This window comes from Varanus komodoensis, unplaced genomic scaffold (assembly GCF_004798865.1).
Source record: "Varanus komodoensis strain SLA01 unplaced genomic scaffold, ASM479886v1 scaffold13_3, whole genome shotgun sequence".
Taxonomy (NCBI): domain Eukaryota; kingdom Metazoa; phylum Chordata; class Lepidosauria; order Squamata; family Varanidae; genus Varanus; species Varanus komodoensis.
In genome coordinates, this window is record NW_025335409.1 from 12,149,494 (window position 1) to 12,170,302 (window position 20,809).

At 43.4% G+C, this 20,809-nt stretch overlaps 1 protein-coding gene across 8 annotated transcripts in view; it reads left to right on the forward strand.

Annotated features, from left to right (window-relative positions):
- MAGI2 (membrane associated guanylate kinase, WW and PDZ domain containing 2) overlaps nucleotides 1-20,809 on the forward strand; it is a 708,373-nt gene that overhangs the window by 652,558 nt on the left and 35,006 nt on the right. For all 8 annotated transcript variants that reach the window (XM_044423188.1, XM_044423195.1, XM_044423191.1 and 5 more), the window contains 3 exons: nucleotides 3,599-3,773; nucleotides 6,762-7,002; nucleotides 10,187-10,330. In XM_044423188.1, coding sequence (XP_044279123.1) covers nucleotides 3,599-3,773; nucleotides 6,762-7,002; nucleotides 10,187-10,330 — 560 coding nt within the window. The remainder of the gene's footprint in view (nucleotides 1-3,598; nucleotides 3,774-6,761; nucleotides 7,003-10,186; nucleotides 10,331-20,809) is intronic.

The following is a 20,809-nucleotide window of genomic DNA, read 5'->3' on the forward strand; positions in this document are numbered from 1 at the left end:
TAAAAGTATATTTGAACCACCAGGAAAAGCCTTGATGAAGTACTTCAGGGTCTGTTCCTTTGCCTCGTGGGAGAACTAAGATCATGCAGCAGTTGGAAATAATCGCTAACAACCCCTGTTCCATCCTCACCCCATTTTGCATAATTGCAACCGCACTGACGTCAGCTAATTTGCTTGGTGTTTTTCCCCCTGAAATGCTCAACTGAGAAAGCATTCAAACCCACAGGAGTTCCAGCCAAATGCCTTGCTCCTCCAGTGACTATGCATCTTGTGTAGATTTCTGTTTGAGCCCAGTGATACAAAATTCAGCATGAGGGGAGGGTTCTGATTGGATTATCTTGAGTCTTAAATAATTTCCCCTTTTGTGTTGAGTCTTAAAGTCACCTCAGCACCCAGAAGGTCATACATTCTTCCTTTTGCTCCACTAGAAGTACAGCTAGTTCCAGATTTTTCCTCTCAGGTTCTGTTTGTCTTTTGTGGTCAAATCAGCATGCAACAGTAGTCATGACTTAGTCATGAGTTCAGTGGAAAATAAGATCAACTAGCATCATCTGGATGCAAATCAGGACTGGGCGTAGCAGTTGGCAAGAGAAGATGTCCCTCTCAGCAGGGCTATCCTGACCCAACTGCTGCCTGGGGCAAGGAACAAGATGCCTCGCACTCCATTTCCGTTTTCAAAAGTTTACTGCACTTTTTTCATGCCTCCACCACACCAGAAAGCAGCAAGGCCCAGAGCAGGTTGCTTGGCACAATGTTCCCTCCTCCAGCACCTCTCAGCCTCTTCCCAGCATCTTCTGCCAAAGGTGACTCCCCACACCTCTGCCCAATGGAAAGGACAGTGCTGCATCGGTGTTAGCAGGTTTGGAGGTACTGCAGCAAATGATCGGTTTATGGTTATACTAAAGGTGCTAGCTGGATTTTTTTTTCTTGAGACAAATTATTGTGCTTTATCAGCATCCTTTAAAAAGATTACAGTCAGTTTAGAAGGGAGGGCAACACCAGAAACCGTGCAGGCAAAAATACTGCATCTCTTACATGTCTCGTGCGATCTCCTTTCTCCTACACAGTGCCCAGATTTTGGTCTTATCAGCTGTGAGCTGAGATTTAACATGACCAAAAGTTGCACAAGAGACTATGGAGAAAAACAGGGCTCCTGTGCACAAAGCCACCAGTATTTGGTCTGAGCGTTCTGTTCAGAGCTGCAAGAGCTAGTAGCTGAGTTGTGGTGTGTTAAGTACACGGAGGTGGTAGAGACCTGTTCTCCCCTGCAGAGGAGAGCAGGATGTGCTCCAATGGACCCAAGCTCAAGGAACCAAGATTCAGTTTGGATGCCAGGAAGTACTTCCTGACAGTTAGGACCCCAGAGGTATGGGATGAGCTTCCACAGGAGGTGGTTGAAGCCCCATCGGTGAGGATGGGGCTGGACATGCAAGTGGTCGGCATGTCATGAGTGGAACCAGCTAGAACTGGAGGTCAGACTAGATGGCCTGGGAGACACCTTCTGACTTGCTCAGTTTCTATGTTTCTAAGTAGTCTATGTAGCTCTACATTCCAGTAGCAGAATATTAATAGACTAGATACATTGAATACAGCAGTAGTTTCTGCTGTATATTTATGACCAATCTGCGTTGCTAGGTGAATGAGTATTCTACTCACAGACCTCTTTCCTCTAAAAAGGGGGGAATGTTTTAGTATTTGAAAGAACTAAGAAAGTCTATTGTATGTGCATTTTAAAAAGTTGAGATAGTAGTTGCATGTGACTCAACTAAGTGAAATGGTCTTATTTGATAATGGCATTTCTTTTAGCAAAATTGATTTAGGATACATAAAGAAGCAGCATTCTAACCTACATATTTCTGCCAGATGGTCTAATCTCTGTAATGGTTTCCTATCCAGCAGGCCCAGAGTGGTCAATAGCAGTTGTGTTTTAACAGATGGACAGACCTTTGTGGAACTTAAATAGAGCAAGGCAAATGGAAGATATAGGCCCCAGGAAAACAAGAGTGTCGTAGCACCGTAAAAACTAACATTTTCTGTTAGTAAATTGTGACATGAAGTGCTATTAGTCCAGGAAAGACAGAAGTCTGGTTTCCATGTAACAATAACCCATGGTTTATTTAATCCATTGTTTCTGGTCTAACCAGGGTTTGTCTGGCAGACAATTGAACAGGCCATTTCTCAGTCTCTGGGTCATTTGCTTCACTTCTCATTCCCCTCTTCCTCCCTGTAACCCGGGTACCTTTCCAGCACTGCAGTACATCCAGCAACAAAGACTGGGGCAGTATTTACTTATTCAACATACTTTCCATGCTAATGGGTGGCAAAGCTGCACAGACTTTGTAAATGTTTCAGAACTCAAGTATTCGCCATGTAGCTCTAAGAACAAAATGTAGTGCGGCTGAGTCTTTATAGTGTTCTTGTCTGCCACCTCTATACCTTTGAGAAACAACGCATTAACATCCCCAGCATTTTGGGTTCACACATAACAACAATCCATGAATTTAACAACCCAGAATTCACCACCCAACAACAAACTGTGGGTTCCTTTTCTGGGTTGCTTGTAGCTAACAAGCCATAGATTGCTAACACAGTTGCATTCACACATCACAGCAACCAGTTCAACAGTCCATGCCATTTTGAAGAAAACTGTATTTATTTATTATTTATTTATTAGCTTTAGATCTGGCTTTTTTCCTATTAAAGAACTCAAAGCAGCTTACATCAATCTCCTCCTGCTGCTCTCAATCTTATCTCCCAACAATAACCCTGTGGGCTCCATGACTGAGCAGGGACTGGAACCCAGATCACTGGAGTCCCAGTTCCACGCCACACTGGCTGTCTACATAAATTATCCCACTCATCTCCACTCATTCAGATGTATTGGTTCTGTCCTATTTCAGCATCCTCCTTCCTTATCACTGAGTAGTCTGGGATATAGTACTACTCACCCTTACTCAGGGGAAGTCTTAATTAGCATCTTCGGGGCTCCAGTAGGACTGTGAGTCTTTCAAATCAGAGCTCAGACATTCATTTATGCACAGTCAATTATTTTGCATCAAAGCAAGCCTTTACTTTTTCACCTCCCCTGTCTCACTGCTTCTCACTTCTTCACTATCCTCTTTCATTTCTACTGCACCTTCTTCCAGCGGGTCCACTGGTCCAGTACTGGAGAGCTCAATCCACCAATGCCATTCTCCCATTTCAGACTTCTGGGTCTCAATCATCTAAAGATTAAACTTCATCGCTGGCTGTACCAATTCTCACCATGATGACTTTTTCTAATGGCCCTATTCCTTTCTGTTCTTCAAAGGGAGAAACAATGTTGGTTCCAAAATTGCATGTTGGTTCCAACTGGGTTTTAAATAACACATACATCAGCTACAATTGTATGAGATTTCAAAGCCCAGAGAATATCCAGTGAAGCCGACTAAATTCAGGTGTCTTATAATCTCATTACAATCCATAATAACTCAAGCCAAGTCAAAACCGAGATGCTCTGAGGCGGAGAATGACTGAGGAACTTGATTGCCCCCCGTTGCCTTTACTCTGAATGCGACATGGTGACAAACCTTCTAATCTCCAGTGTTCCTTTCTGCAGAGCTGAACAGCCCAGCTTCTGCCCCCAGCTCAGAGAAACAGAGCCCCATGGCACAACAGCACAGTCCGATGGCTCAGCAAAGCCCCCTGTCACAGCAGAGCCCTGTAGCACAGCCGAGCCCTGTAGCACAGCCGGCACCTCCACAGCCGCTCCAGTCTCAAGGACACGAAAACAGGTAAGAGACGAAGAACTGGGGCACCTTCCGCCTCCTCTAGCTATGCAGTTCTACACTGTGGTTCCTGAAGTGTTAATTTGGGGGACTTTGATGGGGACTGGAGGAGGGAACAGCGTGACTGTATTTTGCCTGGATCCCAATTTGGATTCTGGATTTAGATTCTGTTTGCAAAAGAGGCTTTCCCTGATACATGGGAGGAAGATGATTTCTAGCAATTTTCTCTTCTCCCTGTAGCTTCCATGCCACCCTTTATGCTTCTTTTAAAGAATCTTCTAGATGCTCTACAGTTTTCCAACTCTTGAGACCAGATTTTGGGGGGTCTCAGGGAAAGCAAATCAGCAAACATCACTCCCCTACCACAGCCTTTTTGAGAGGAGGACAGGCCTCCCCTGTGGGATCTGTGGATCTTCATCCTTTTGATAATGAAAGGATGCATAATTTCATGCTTTCTTCTTCAACCGTCTTGATGCAGATGTGGTAGGAAGAAGAAGGGCTCACTGTAGATGAGGAGGTAGAAGTTGCAGCCTATGTTCATGGACTTTTTCAACGGGGCACTTTCAACATCATCTTATGGTCCTTTTTTGCATGATAAGATCAACTGAGGTGCACCCACCCAGGGCCAAAATAACGAGCAACAGCACCCTGAAGATGCATAGGAAATGAGCAGATTCATAACAGTATACCTTGTATCCCAAGAACACCTTACAATGTGGAAAATGACAGGCAAAAAGTTTGTTGGGTAACTTTGCCACATCAAAAACAGTTGTGAAAGATAGGCCACTTACGGTTGTGATGTTATTCCATCTTTTTAAATTATGTATGTATATATGCATTTATTTATTATATTTATATCCTTCCTTTTTTCCTGCAAGGAATCCAAGCTGGCTTCCATAATCCTCTTCCTCCTCTCCATTTTATCCTTACAACAACAATCCTGTGAGGTAGGTTAGGCTGATAGTCTGTGAGAGGCCCAAAGTCACCCAGGGAGTGTCATGGCTAAGTGGGGACTCATCCTGGATCTCCCAAGTCCCAATCCAGCACTCCAACTGCTATGCCAAACTGGCTCTTTTGAAACTGTTGCTCATCTTTATTCTTCCCCATGATCTGTACAAACCAACTAGTATTAGGAATCACTTTCTTGATGGCAATAGTTGTTTAGAGCAGATCCTTTTATTCCAACTAATTGCTCTATCACTGTTGTCTCCCACCCCCTCTCACTCATGGACGTAAGAACCAAAGCTTCAGCTTAAAAGGAATGATCAGTGTAAAACTTCTATGTCCATTATTTTCCAGGCAATTATATTCTGTCCTTGGATTAACTTTTGTCTTGTAAAATGGGACCGAATACATTATCATTATACCCACTTCACATCATTGATTTACCAATGTACCTCATCCAGACCTTGACCCAACAGTAAATGACAGCTTCGAAGTTTCTACACTGTATTATAAAAAGGACTAATTAGCTGTGGTTCACATACAATGCCCTGAGTGTCATCTTTGTTTAACACTCCTGCAATATTTCAGCCACAATCCTAAATGCACGTCCCCAGAGAAATAAGTTCTATTGACATGACTGAGACTTAGTTTCATGTAGTGTACTAGAGGTTAGTTTGCCAGTCATCCAAAATATTTATAAGCATGGGCTCCGGCATGCTATAGCTGGACCAAATGAGCATTCAACATTTTTAATACTTGTTATACTTTTAAAGTAACAAATTGCCCTGTACCTTAAAGCAAACTGCTCTTGATACTCTTCAGTTTCCCAGGGCATGTCCCAATGGCCCCAGCTGCACCAAGCAGGCCTTGTTCAAGATGGAAGACTGCTGAGTCTTGATTAGCATGATGGAAGATAGCTGGTGCATGCATATAACGTATGGATGCATGAAAACTGTCTCCTGAGGGAGAAGCTGTTAGGGAAATGCATATCCAGAATTTGCTTCATGGGTGGAGAAAACCACGTTTTCTTTGGAAAGCTGGCACTGACCGGCATTAGGGAGCGGGTTTTTCTGCCTGGGTTCCTCTTCTATTTGCCCAGAGTCAGCCCCATTAAGCTGACTGAGTAAACATGTGTAGGATTGTACTGTAAAGGTACAGAGAGAGAGAGAGAGTGTTTGGAGATACGAAGCAATGTTTACGTGTGTGCAACACTACCTTGCTCCTGGGGGATTGTTTCTGATTACTTATTACTGCTTTCTGACCGTAATACGTAGGTGGCCATCTAAGGCACACATGACTCAGGCCAGCCTCCCTGACCCAGTGTCCTCCCAGCCAGCATGGCTACTGTGGCCTGATGCATCTGGGGAGTTCCAGGCTTGGGAAAGGCAAGGAAGGAGCAATCTTAGGCATGTTTAGACAGGAAAAATTCCTGTAACTCCCAGCATCCCCAGGCCAGCTGGCTGAGAGATGTCGAGGGCTGTCCTTTGTCCTGTCTAAACATGTCCAGGATGAGGTCCTTAGGCAGTCATGACCTGTAGCGCACCTGTTCAGGTGCTGCCACTCAGGTTTGCAGCCCAGGCTGCTCCTCCAGTGCTGCAGTGTTGCCTGAGCACTCCAGCGGCAACCCCTGGCTGAGACAGCACCCAGCAAGGCAGCTTGAGGAGCAAGAGGAAAGCACAGTCCTGCTGGCACCTGCTGGAAGTGCTGGTGGAGTCAGAGGTCATCCGAGGCCATGGGCAGCTGCTGTGCAAACTCCCAACTTGTGCACTGCCTCCATGGCTGTTCCCCTTGAGGCTCTTCTCCCAACACCTCTGCCATCCAGACAGCGAGTCCCATGCCTTCAAACACAGTACTGCTTTCCCCCTGGAAATTAAATGCTGTCAATGTAGACATTGATTGGGTGGTCAAGCTCCATGGAAACCCACGTGGCAGTCCCCCAGTCTGCTTTTCACTTCCTGGAATGGATCGACCATCTACCCAGTTCTTGCTTTTCAGGTCAGGATATGCAGCACTGTTCTGGTTCCATTCTGACTGCTCTTTATTCCTTAGTTATAGGTCAGAAGTAAAAGCAAGGCAGGATGTGAAACCTGATATCCGGCAACCTCCCTTTACAGACTATAGGCAGCCTTCAACAGATTACAGGCAGCCTCCACTAGACTACAGGCATCCGCCAGTCTTGGACTACCAGCAGCCACCACCGCTGGACTACAGGCAGCCCCCTTTGATGGACTACAGGCAACATTCTCCTGACACCAGGCAATATCCCCTCCCAGATTACAGGCAGCCCCAGGTACCTGCTTCTGTGTGTAGGGGGGAGGGGGGAGCGAATGCTTATCTCTGAAAACAATCTGCAAGGAACTCGATTCTTTCCCCTGTTCACATTAAATGGAAAACCCAAACCCATGCACCACTACATTTCTTTACGTTGGAAATTTGGTGGGATGCACACAGCTCCATCACAGAGGACATGCCTGGTGTGCATAAGGTTCTGGGTTCAATCTCTGGCACTTCCAGATGAAAGGAGGTGATAGTTAAGAGTTTTGCCCAAGACCTTGGAAAGCTGCTGCTAGTTAGAGCAGACACGAGTGGGCAATTTGTGGTCCTCCAGATGTTTTGGTCTACAACTCCTTCAGCCCTTGCCAGCATAGCCCATGGTGAAGGATCATGGGAGCCATAAGCCAACAAAATTGGTGGGGGGGGGCACAAGTTGTCCACCCCAGCAGTAAACAATAATACTGGACCTGATGGACCAATGGCCGGGCTCCGTAGAAGGCAGATTCACATGTTCAATTCATTTGGAATGCAACACTGTCTGTATGAATAGGCCTGGGGACAGAGTCAGGTTTAAAACAATTGAAAATGCTTCCAGGCAAGCATGGCAGGGGAAAGATCCACACCTGCACTTTGTACACCAGCTTGTAAGGATCCTATACTCTGGCTGGGAGCATTATTATTATTATTATTATTGTTATTGTTATTGTTATTGTTATTATTATTATTATAACATTTCTATGCCGCCCCTTGCCGAAGCCTCAGGGCGGCTTACAACACAATAAAATACATTGAAATACAATAGAACATAATAATAAATTATAATAATTTATTATGATAATAATAAATAATCATCATCATAATTATTACATCCAGCCGTGCTGTTGGATGCCCAAGTGTCTCCCATCACACGCTGCATCTTCCACCATCTTCAGCTCATACACCAGCTGTGATCCTGCCATACTCTGATACCTTCTTATTTGGCTTGCTCTTGTCTTGCAAAGCTGTCTGAATACTTCAGCTGGTACAAAATATTGTAGAAAAAGCGTTAATTGGGACCAGGCATTCAGATGATATCACACTCATGACCCCTTGTACTTGTGTAACAAAGCTCATTAGATTGTGGTCACACAGTCATTTCTTTCCACTTTTATCATAAAATGAAATATGAATAATCTAAGCAGACTAACTCAGTGCATTGCCTAAATACAAACCAGATGGAATTCCTGCATAAATGCTCTCTCTTCTATCACACTCATAGAAGGCGACTGCCTGTAATTAGGAAATCATAAAACTCCCTACAAAGGCACTCAAGGGAAGCTGCAATTTGTTCAGAAGGTCATACCTGTGCGTGCACTTGCATGGTGGTTTGAATTATGCAAGTAGACATGAGGCATGCAGGAACGGAGCAGGTGCTTCTTTGCTCAGAACCTTCAGCGCTTGACATTTGCATTTTTACATTTTTACTTAATCAGCCCATCCTAAGACATTTTGCATCAGGACATAAATAATCGGACAAACGTAACAAACAGGTACAGCGGAACTTGCATTGATTTATGTTAAACAACTAATGCTGCACTCATGTATACATTGCTTTTTATGCTCCGCATGCCTACAGAGGGAATGTACTGAAATGGTTAATGATGCTTAAGGATGGAGAAGTTCTATGGGCTTTGATGAAAAAGATCCCTTCTAAAAGCAGTGTGTCTATGTGATGATCGCTTTGTACTGCCACCAAAATTAGTGCAAATCTTTTCCTGAACTGCAGGTTTCCAGGTTGTACTTAGAGATCTTGCATACGTGGATGTTTTTCTATGAAAAATTCACTGCTTATAAAAGACTAGCCTTGCAGTGAGCAGAACATCCCCAATGTACCATGTTTCTATCCAGAAGAAATTATTTCTTTGGGGAATAGCATGTGGACCTGAAATATCCTTCCCCAAACAGTCCAAAAACAGATTTACTGCTGGACTCTGTGGATAGTATAAACTGGATATGCAGTGTTGTATAAGAATCTCATGCATCTTACATGTACACATAGAAGGGGAAATGATAGTATTTAGCATTTCAGAAACATAAAGCAACATTTAAAAAGCTTTCTAAATTTTACAAGAGAAGAGTTTAATATTCTCAAAATCCCCTTTACATCCTTATCTGCAATTCACAACTGAAATCCTGGGACTTAAGCAGATTTGCATCCTAATCCTTTAACTATTTGCTTGGAAGTATGTTCCAGTCATTTCACTGGGATTACTTCCAGGTAAGTCTGCTCCAGTCACTTTGGTTTTATTTGTCTGTGACAGATCTGAAAGAGCTGAAATGACGTTAGAATACTGCCATGCTTTGTGACACTGACTTTTCATCAGTGTGGTTACACACCATACAAAGCACTGATATCCTACCTGCTTATCCTAAGAGAGTTTCTACAGTCAGGCATCACAATAAACCATGGTTTATCATCACAGCAAAGAAACTAGGTAATTCTTGCACTCATGCATTCCATCATCTGAACACTAAATTGTGCTTAATGGTTTGTTGAAATATGGTTTAAACATAGCTTGTTTGAAATAAATGTTTGTTTGGAATAACTACAGTTTGTTAGCTTGGATGAAATGAAAACCTGCAGTTAACAGGAGGCAAAACCCTCTGACCTCTCCTGACTTTGTACTGGGGAAAAGATTGGACCAAAACAGATCAGTGTGAAACATGGCTAGACTCATTCCCATCACAATAAATTTATTATTTATTTATAATTTGTAATTATAATTTATTGTGATTTCCTAATGCAACCAGTATATCTTAAGCCTAGTTCAGATACTTTCCAGGTGGCAACATGTGATAAGAAAGTGATCACATACTCTTTCTCTCTCCCACACATGTAAATGTGTGGCACAAGTACATCACACAATTGCCTGAACACAACTGCCGTATTTGCATGATTCATTTCCCTCAAAAAAAAGGGGGGTTAGAGGGAAGCTTGGAATCAGGTGCTTATGTGTATAATTCTCTACAAGGAGTACAGACATCAAACATGACTTTAAGAATTCTCCAGCGCACAAAAATTGCCACTGCCTAGTAAATATTACCTGAACCAGGCCATAATCCCAAGCAGTAAACCTGCTTGACCAAGTTCTTTCATTGCAGTGAGCTACAGACTGAGAATATTCACTTCAATATTTTCCCCATGTTCTTTGATCATGCAGGATTTTGATTATTTTACTGTTGACATGGAGAAGGGAGCCAAAGGATTTGGATTCAGTATTCGAGGAGGAAGAGAGTATAAAATGGATCTCTATGTGTTGAGGTTGGCAGAAGATGGGCCAGCAATAAGAAATGGAAGAATGAGGGTAAGATGGGCTGAAAAGGTGGGCAATTGGTATTGAAAAATACATTCCACTGAACAAAGTAGAACGTTCTTAGGAGACATGCGTCTGATCAAGTTGAAAGATTGCAAGTCTATGCACACTTACTCAAATGTCTGACTTTCTTTGGAGTCACATGGCTATATTATATGACCACTAGCCTGCAACATTTTCTCATAGACATCCTTCTCTTTTGAGAAACTTTAAAATCACATGATTTTATTTGAGATTTACTCTTCAGTTGGTTTATGAACAGGTGTTTTAGAGAGCATATAGCATTTTTATTGCTCTGTAGGAGTTGGTTGGCATTGGTAAAGAATTGCAAACAGGTGTGATAAAAACCTAAGAAAAGACATGCTGAATCAAGCACAAGGACCATCTATCCTGCATTTTATTCCTGCAGTGGCCAATCTGCAGTGCAAGTGGGGGAACAATATTCTCCTCCCAGTTGTTTTTTCCAACAGCTGGAGGTAGCATCAAGCCATCAGGCATGATTAGCCTTATCCTCCAGGAAAATGGAGTTGCTACTCTTTTGGCGTTCTTGGTGTCCACAGCTTGTGATAGCTCATTTTATGGTTTATCTATGCACTGTGTGAAGAAGAACTTTAGACCAGCCACCAGGAAGAATGTCCTCCCTGTCAGAGCAGTACAGCAATGGAACCTCTTAGCTGGGAAGTTGTGGGTTCTCCCTCATTGGAGGCATTCAAAAGACGTCTTGACAGTCACCTGAATGGGAAGGTGTGATTTAGCTCCCTGCAATAGCCGGGAGCTTCTGGCCCCTTCCAACTCTACTATTCTATGATTCTATCATTCTATTTATGGGAAAGGAAAAATAATTTTTTTCTATCTACTTTCTCCACCCCATGTACAATTTCAGACATGCTCATAACCAGAGATCTGCAATAGATTGAGCAGCCCCACAGTGAAAAGAATGGAACAGAAAAATATTTTGTTTGGTTTGGTTTAGGTCGTTTTAAACAAATTGTATTATGCCTTTTTCAGCCCTGGATATTTCTTACCATTTATGCCTCCTGCACAAGAAAGATATCTGCACCTAGTCTTACAACACTCATATCCAAAGCAGGACAGAGTTAGAAAATAGGAAGTCAAAATGCATTTTAAGGAACACAGAGGAACAGCCTTACAGGGTGTGCAAAATAGAATTAAAAGGCTGCAATCACTGGCAAGCTTAAAGCCATTTCAGTAAATTCATGTGGGAGAAGCTAGTAGGGAAAGAGAATGGAGCAGCCGCCCTGCATTTAACGGGATGCATGACAGCCTCTTCCATGGGGATCACCGGCTGTGTCAATAGACTGCATCCAATGAAATGAACTAAGAATGATGAGTACACAGGACTGCTGGAATGGAACTTATCAGAGATTAGAGGAGAGGTATTCGGTTGTGGAAGAGACTGAACAGCACTAAAGGAAAGAAACAGTGGCAGTTGAATTACTCATTGGGAAAGGAAGTCCACTGAGCTTGTCTGAATTCAGCAAGTGCCACGGGTCAGCAAAGTCTCTTAGGGCCAGGGCACAAAAGGACAGCACAATCTCGTTTTCTGCTTACCTTGGACAACATCCAGACATTCAGCTAACGAGATATTTGAGTAGACAGGAGTGTGCTTTAGCTAGGGGTGCACACTGATGGGGAGATATTCTGGAGGACAAATTTCGGATTTCCTGGCAGTGTCTTATTTTCTGTGATAGATGTTTCTTACACAATAGCGTTGCATGTAATGTGCTTGCCCCCTGCTAAGAGCCTTGCACTCCCTATGCCATTTCCTGAAAGATGCGTATTGGCCACCTTTGGAAGCATCTCTTGTGCCAGTGGCATGAGCCCCAAGTCTACAATATGCCCGTGCATAGACTTTGTAAAGCCTGGGGAAGGTGCAGAGTTTGGAAGGGGCACAGTCCCACCTTCCTCCCACCATGTGACCTTTGGGCATGCGTTGTGCTATTGGTGTCGTGGCTAAAGGGTCAGATGTGGGCAGGTTGGAAATCTCTCCTTCCAAAAGGTGCCGGGGGGGGGGGGGGATTGGGCTTATTGTAAGGTTAAAATGGGATGATTTAGTGTTAGAATGTGCAAAGCCCTAGGCAGTTTGGAGGAAGGGTCATTTACAAATGCAGCTCCTAAATTAGACTTTCCCATCCTGGGAATCATGCTAGGGAAAGTTGAAAGCGACAGAAGAAAAGGTCAACCAAGTATGAATGGACTGACTTCACCAAAGAAGTCTCTGGCTTGAATGTACAAGTGCTGGGCAGGGGGCTTTCTGGAGGGCTTTCATTCATAGGGTCACCATAAGTCAGAGAAAATTTGAGGGCACAGAATAACAACAACCTGGCACCTTCCAGATGTAGTGGACTGCAACTCCCATCACCCCAGCCATGATTTGTATTCCAACATGTCTGGAGGATGCCAGGTTGCAGAAGCCTGAAATATCCCTGCATCATGGTTGGTGCTCTACATCTCACATTTAAGCCAGATTTCCAAGAGATTTTAAAACTCTTAGTAATGTGTTTGGCCATTCTTTGTTCTTCTGAAGCACTGGCTGTAAAGGGACCAGTGGTTTAGCCTAATTCCCTACTTGGCATGCAGTATCCTGGCTTAGTCATATTGGCACAGACTTCGGATTGATCTTAGAATTCTTGGAACCCAACTGAGTACTAAAGCTTTTACTATAGAGCATCTAAAGTGTGTTGAGACATCACTTCACTAGCTTTTCACAAAGAACTAGTCCCAAGGAAGCATATATTGACAAAGAGACATAAATTGGCCAGATCTAGTGCGTATGCAGCAAGGAAATGTAAAACCAGTTCCTCTAGGATGCTCGATATATTTCAGCTGCACAGTGGATTCCATCATAAATCAGGAGCAAATGGGTCATCCATTATAAAGTACCTGTAAAAGAATGGGAAACAATCTATAGCATTTATCCAGTGGAAGATAAAGGGAAGGAAAACAGCATGTCTGTGCTACAGGCATGATTAATTTGATTCCTGTGGTGTAATGGTAAAATTTGAGTGCAGGTGTGCCCCATGAGATTCCCATAGCCAAACCCCCAAGGAAAATCCCAAAATGCAGGCAGTTGCATTGATCTATATCTACAAGCTATGAGCAGTGCTCATCTTCCCCAGGAATGGGTCTTTTGCAAAGCTAATAGGTCTTAATCTTCCATTCAAGGCCAAGCCACCCCCAGATAGCTTGCAAGAATATATTGTAGCTGCAGAAAAAATCCTCATTCCCATAGCTGCTGTGAGGACAACAGATGGAACAAGGAAGCCCTAAGGGGACTGGCAGATGACATTATAATTCCCGCTAATCAAAATGTATTGACACTTTGACCCTGTGAGTCCTGGCTCCTCTGCGACCCTTTTTGATTCTGTAAGACACCGTCTCAGCTTGACTCATCACAAATTGTTTTCTAATTCCATAACACAATTTTTTAATTTTAATACCTTTCATAAAATAAGGTTGAACTAATCATCTGAACCCGAGTCAGGTTTAATGCAACATTTTCAAAAATACTGAAATGTCAAGTGATATTGTGTTTGCATTATCTGTATTTGTAAGTGTGCAATTTCTGTAAGAATATATTTTTGGTTCTATGATATGAATTAGCATGGCCAGTGGTAAATTATGTATATGATTTCTAGGATGTGGTTCCCAAATAAAATTACAGCTCTCTTCAGGGATGCCAAAGAACAGTCACGCTTTAAGGTTTCTTTCAGCAAAAACATCAGAATCAAGCTGCAAATTGTTTTCACCTTTTAAATAATTTAAATAGCAATCTAGAAAACATCAATGCTTCACAGTTCCCATTTATTCAGTGGCATTCAGGTGCAGCCACACTCAGGTGCCAGAGAAATTAATATAGCAGAAAACAAACCCGCAATTTTTTGTTACTATTCCAGTCTCAGGACATCCATTTATTTCACCTGGAACAGTGAAGAGTGACCTTCCCATCAACTTGTTCCATCAGTAGCAAAACCCATGATTCGCAGTAAGACAAATGAGCAGATCAGCATAGTCAAGAGAGCAAAGCCCTAGCTAACGCTGAAAATGGGAGGAAAGGAAATCCCATGGCATTATGTGGCATTGGAGTTGGGAAGTCAGCTGGCTGCTGTCAGAACATGGAGGAGACATGGAAAGAGGAATGATCCTGAACGGGATCGAAAGGAACTGGCTCCAGTGAAGGAAGGATGTTCTTCTGGATCCAAGCCCTTGGTTCGTTTGTAATTAGGGGGGTTCTGTCCAGTCTACTGTAGGCTCAGGGCCCACAGGCCAACAAGTCGCCATAACAGAGCCCAGTTCCTCCACCTCCCCATTAGTGTGCACATAGGCAAGCATTGCACCTTGCCGTAGATAGTTGCGCATACCTCCCTCTCCCATAATCCCTTTCCCCCACCATTTGATCAAGGACCATCAGCTCCAAGATTGGTGCCTTGACCCAGGAGAAAGGGTAGTCTTGGATTATCATTATCTTTAAGTTCTTAATAGATTGGTAACAGCCCCTATGTTTTGAGATAACAGTTGCATTCCCAATTTTGCAGAGGAGGTCCATGTGCCTATTACTTCTTGGATCAGGAATTGGAATTGAATCTTTATTTGAAATGGAATGAGCATCTTTTGGATGTGGGCATCTTTTGTAGGCTCACGGGCTCCCCACTGCTCCCTAGTGTGGCTTCTGCTGCTGAAAATAATAACATACATACATACATACATACATACATACATAAAATGGCCTCTGTAGTGCCGTAAAGCCCAAAAGTAGCAAAATGTAGCCCTTTTGGTGTTCTGTAGCTTCTCTTAAGCACCAAAAGGGTTAAATTTAGCTTGTAAGCAAGCTCGGCTTAACCACAGTAGCTCAGCAGAGCAATGTGATGCTGAATGGTGACATCACACTGGTGCTTTTGTTCACCTTTTCAGGGGGCACCAGAGAGCAAGGTTTGCGGAGGCAAAAAGGGCCCTCAGGCCTCCCAAAGTTCCTATTGCTTTCAGTAGGAAGTGCATTCAGATCCACGTCTCTGTCTACATATTTGAATATATAGCAAGATCAGAGCAAGAATATAGTGTGGATAACACAAAAACTATCCAGGATTTCATTTACAATTCCATACATTTACACTAAAAACGTGGGGTGGTTTTATATTACTTTATATTCACCTTTATGACAGTGCACTTATTTTTACACAGCTGCTTTGCTGGGACATTTCCTTCTGTTTTGCCAGATGGAAGCTGACATTATCTTCCCCTTCCTTGTAATTGGCATTAAGAATCAATTATTTTTATTTTCCGTTAAAAAGTGCTAAAGACTGGAGAGGTACTGAAATCCATGGCATTTAGTGGTAAGATAAATCCTCTTTTATGTTTGGAATGTTCTGCATGCAAGAATTTCCAACAACATAACCCATAAACCACTTTCATGGAAGAACTATAGTACTTCTGTAATTCTGAGTGTCCAATTTGTATATGACATAAACAGTAAATTGTTGCCTGGCATTTCTTTATGTCATGTCATCTTTTCTTCTACCATCACCAGGCATTTTTAAAGCAAGAGAAACTATGATTTTCCCTGAGTATATCACATATCCCATAGCCCCCCTTAGCCTTCATCATTCATCAGCCATGTGCTAGTTCAACATGAATTACCCAAAGTCTTACTAGGATGGTAACAGTCCAGTTAGAGCCCCAAGCAAAATGGCAGGGTACATACTTCACAAGCAGAAAACCCCAAGGTCAGTTCTAGGGGCGTTGTTGTTGTTTAAATGGATCAGGTGCAACAAAGGACACTTGCTGGTTTAGTGACAAAAATATTTGAAGTATCTTTGCATGATTACCTTTTGGTTGTGGTTGGGAGGACAGACATGTGGGGCAGATATGCAAAGCAGGATAATCAACATGTGTACTTTTCCTTTACTCTGCTTTACTTCAGAGTCTGTGGCATTATCCTCAACTGGATCATTGCAATGCACTGTATGTGGGGCTGCCCTTGAAGACAGTGCAGAAGCTTCAGCTGGTGTAGCATGCAACAGCCAGATTAATAACTGGGACCTACAGGTCCAAACATATAAAATCAGTTCTGGTCTGTTTCCATTGACTGCCTGTATGCTTCAGGTCCCAATTCAAGGTGCTGCTTTCAACCTATAAAACCTTACATGACTTAAGACCGCAATACCTACTGGAGCACCTCTCCCAGCTGCGATCTACCCAGATACGACACTCAATATCTGGGACCTGCCTCCACATGCCAAATTCAAGGGAAGTGCAGAGAGTAGCAACAAAGGGAAGACTTTCTTGGTAGTGGTCCCACATCTATGGAATAACTTCCTCACTGTGGCCCAACTGGCACCAAATCTATCATTTTTTCAACTCCAGATTAAAATGACCCTCTTTTCTGACTTATTCAGCCACTCAGGGGCTTGAGGGATCACCAGGTGTTTTGTAGAGTCCATCTTTTTTTGTTTTTCCTTAATGTCAGTTTGTACTATCTTTTTTTAGCTGTTTAAAACGTTTTAATATTCTTCCTGATTTTATGATACTTTTATTGTATTTTTATCACCTGTTTTTATGGACTGTACAAACCAGAGAGGTTTAGCTGTGGGGCAGTAGAGAAATGAAATACATAAATAAGTCATTTATCACCTGGAGAAGACTGGGTTCTGTCTAAATAGGCATAGGATCATTCCCTCAGTATCTCAAGGTTCCAAGTGTTTCACATGCATTATCTTTTTGCAGTCTTGGGGCCACCAACTGTTTAGACCTACCATTCCCATTAGCCCTAGCCAGCAAAACCAATCAAGGGGGATCATGGGATATGTAGGCCAAAACATCTAGATGACCACCATTGGCCCACCCCTGCTTTAAAACAGCCCTTTTCTCACCCACCCAGTAAGCTAATACCTGAGGAGAAAATTGAGCTGAAAAGCTCATGACTCATCACACTGTGTCAGCCGTGTATAATGGCCATTTGCAGAATCTCCTTGCTGTTAGCAAGAGTGCTATAATTGGCTAAGTTTCACCAAGACAGGAGCCGTAAGTCCAGGCATGTGTGGAGAGGGAGCCACATTTTCACAATGCAGCACCTTCCCATGCTGTCTTTTTCCGTCAGCAAGAAGTGTTTTTAAAAAAGATACAGAACATTCAATTTGGAAGCTACAATGTATGCATAAACAGGAGATGTCACATTCCATAGGGTAATTAGTCTCTTTCAAGAGGGTTTAATTATAAAATGCATTAAGAGAACGACAGACAGCAGTGCCCTTTGTGCACAATCATCCAGGGCTGTTTTTACCATTAAATTTCCCTACTTAACATAGGTTGAGAGCCGCACATGCCATTACCTTTATTTCTGGTGCAGCAGGGAACCGGAGCACCTGTCATGAGTTTTTTTTGTTGGCAGAATCTCGTTCATTCAAGATTGGCACAGCAGGCCGCTTGCTCTAAGTTAAGCTACTGCAACTGCTTTGAAACATCATAAACCAACCATGCGTATCAACAGAAAAATATTTACTAACCCACTAAACACATCTCATCACCTCTGTTTATCACAAGCGGTCACTTGCGTCAATTAATAGCTGCCCTTCCCGCTGATCTCACAACAGTCCACCTCTTCTTCGCTGTTCCTGAGAGTTCCTCCACTCCCAAGCAATGGATCTATGCTCCCAATTTTCTTGCAGATCTTCCTGCATCGGTATTCAGATATTTGGAGTTCTACCAAATATCTTCACCACCCAAGAAATCATTTAGTGGGGCATATTTGCATATATTTATTAGAGTTGGGATGATGGACCTTAAGCCCCTCTTGGATTCCCAAAATGGTCCCTTGGGCTTCCCGATATAACCTTCTCTGCTTTTCCCAACCATGAATCTTTGCAGGGTGCTTTGCCAGATGTACAGTGCCACTGTAGGATCTTTCTATATTACATTGTACCTTTTTTTTCTAAAAAGTATAACCATATTTCTCATGTAGGGCTCTAGTACCACACCAGAACCCAAGAGGCCTATCAGGTTAATGTGACTTAAGGGCATCCGGAGATACAGAGTTCTTCAAGACTGACATAAATATGCTTGTCAGGAAAGACCTAATACGTAAAAAATAAAAAATCAATAGACTTCTCCTGATCTTATTGGGAGAAGTATGATAGGAGAGGTATTAATGTTTTGCTTGCTAAATGGAAGGCTTTTATAAAGTGTGTATACATGTTGCATCCATCCGAGTCTCTTTATTTTAATGGTTTTTAAAAGCCTTACACTTTTATTTGTAATTAACCTATCAATAATAGTGTCACTTAGACTTTCCCTAGGAATATTATCTCCTCATTATTGTCACAAAACAGGCTGCCCAATTTCATAGCTGAGTTGTTCTAGTACATGGTTGGTGAATCTGAGTTAATCTGAACTGCAATGACTCTTTCTTTAAGGGACCCACTCCCTGGCTTTCATAAGTGTAAAGAAAAGAGTAATTAAGATGTGATGCGATGTACAATTGCACTGGATAAATTCAAATGATTCGTGAACACGACAGAGTACTTCATTCTGTGGAAACCCTATAATTTGTTTGTTTATTTTTGTGGTGAGTATAAGCAGCTACAGAAATGAAGTGGGCACAGCTTAGCCTGGGCTGAACTTTTGGTTCAGCCAAATTTTAGGTATTTCAAGGTCAAAAACCATCCCAAAGATCTAGCGAGAAGGAGAGGTTCAGGTGGATGGGCTCCTTTTATAAGACAAGGAGGCTGGGTAACCTTTATCTTGTATATTTTAAAAAACACCTGAATTTACAAAAGCCAGCCATATCTTGGTGGTTATGCTGCCTCAGCCTTTACAATTGAGGTTGGCCTTGCCCCGGGGAATGATGCTACATGGCCACATTTCCTGGCATCATATAAGAGTTGGCTGCTCCCTTGGGCAATCCCAGGGAATCCAGTTTCAAAGCATTCTGTTGCCAAACTGTGGCTTGCCTTTGTAGGATCACTGTAAAAAACACAAGGAAAGTCTAGGAGCCAGCTCAGCTAAGAGTGAGTACTTCTCTAATGCTAAGTTCTTCCTGACCTGAAAGTGCTGCAACATTTGGGGAGAGGCCACAGCACTCTCCCTTTCTATTGAGGAAGGGAATCCGTCCAACTAAGCAAAGCAGCCCCTGAAGGTTGGGCCATCAGCATGAAGGTCCTCTTCTGCTGCTGTCAGGCAGTGCTGAAGCCACCCTCGATACCCTCTCAGCTCCTGGGACCACGAGCACCTGGCCCTCAGAGTCTGTCCTGCCCTAGCCAGATCTGGACCAGCACAGGAGGGTGGCAGATGGCATGGGCATCCCCTGCTCTCCTGCCCTCCCCTACCTGTTCCCTCTGAGAAGCATCTTTTCCTCACTGCCATCCACTTGCACAGGGACAGTGACCCATGAGACAGAGGAAGAGCAGAGGCCGATTACAAAGCATTATTGCCAGCTCCCATTCCTCTCAGCCTCTTCCTTGTGTTGGTGGTTTCTCTGCCCAGTTCTCACCCTCGTTCTCACCCCAAAGGCACGGTTGTGGTCAGTCAATGTGGAGCTCCTCTGCATGCCTCTCCTGGTTCTATGCAGCCAGTGGCATAGCAGTGCCAGGCTCCACAGGAACAGCTGTGGCACAAGTTTATGAGCAGGGACATCGCCTGTCACCCCTCCAAACTTAGCTGCAATTCTTGCAGAAGCACTGGCACATGTGTAGGACAAAGCGCATGGGAAGCAGCTTGCACAGCACAGCAGATGCCCAAGAGCCCCCCTGCTCCTGCTCCCATGGCCTGTTCTGTTGTCCTCTCCAAGCATACACCAAGGAAGGCAAGGAGATGGGCCAGCAGTTTCCATTTGCATCACCCTCTCTGGGCAAAGGATCCAGAGTGGGGAGGTGAATGAATGGTCTCATTGACCTTACTGAGAAGAAGTGGACCCTCCCAGGAAGGGGCCTGCCAAAGGCATTTTGCCCCAGGGCTGAACCAGCCTGAGCATGAAATACCATTTCACAGAGGCCAATTTCTGTGGCTTTCATAGGTGAGTCATAAGTAGTGAGCAGATTGAGAACAGTTTGCGGTATTTGCTGCAAATGGACCCCCTGTCAGGCACTCATGTGATAAAAACATTGCTTTAAAACGGGGCAAGATCATGCCCAACAATCAAGTCTTCAGGTGGCCTTCCTGTATTGCAGCCCCCTTTTTTTTGGTAAGAGAGCACCTTTACGACAAAAAAGACCTCTCTGTGGGCCAGTCCCCAGATGCATCCTGCAGTGAGAATTTTCTTTGTGCCGAGAGAGGCAACTATCCCCATGCTGAGCAATTGCTGTAGTGGTGATAAATGTGTTTCTGTAATCTGTTCAGTCATGTGTCTTCCTCTCCTGTCGCTATACCCTGTTTGCAAAAAATCCCACCTACATTATCTGTCATTCAGTGCACCAGTAATCGACCAACCCGGCAAAACAAATAGCTGTTTCCTTTAGCTGG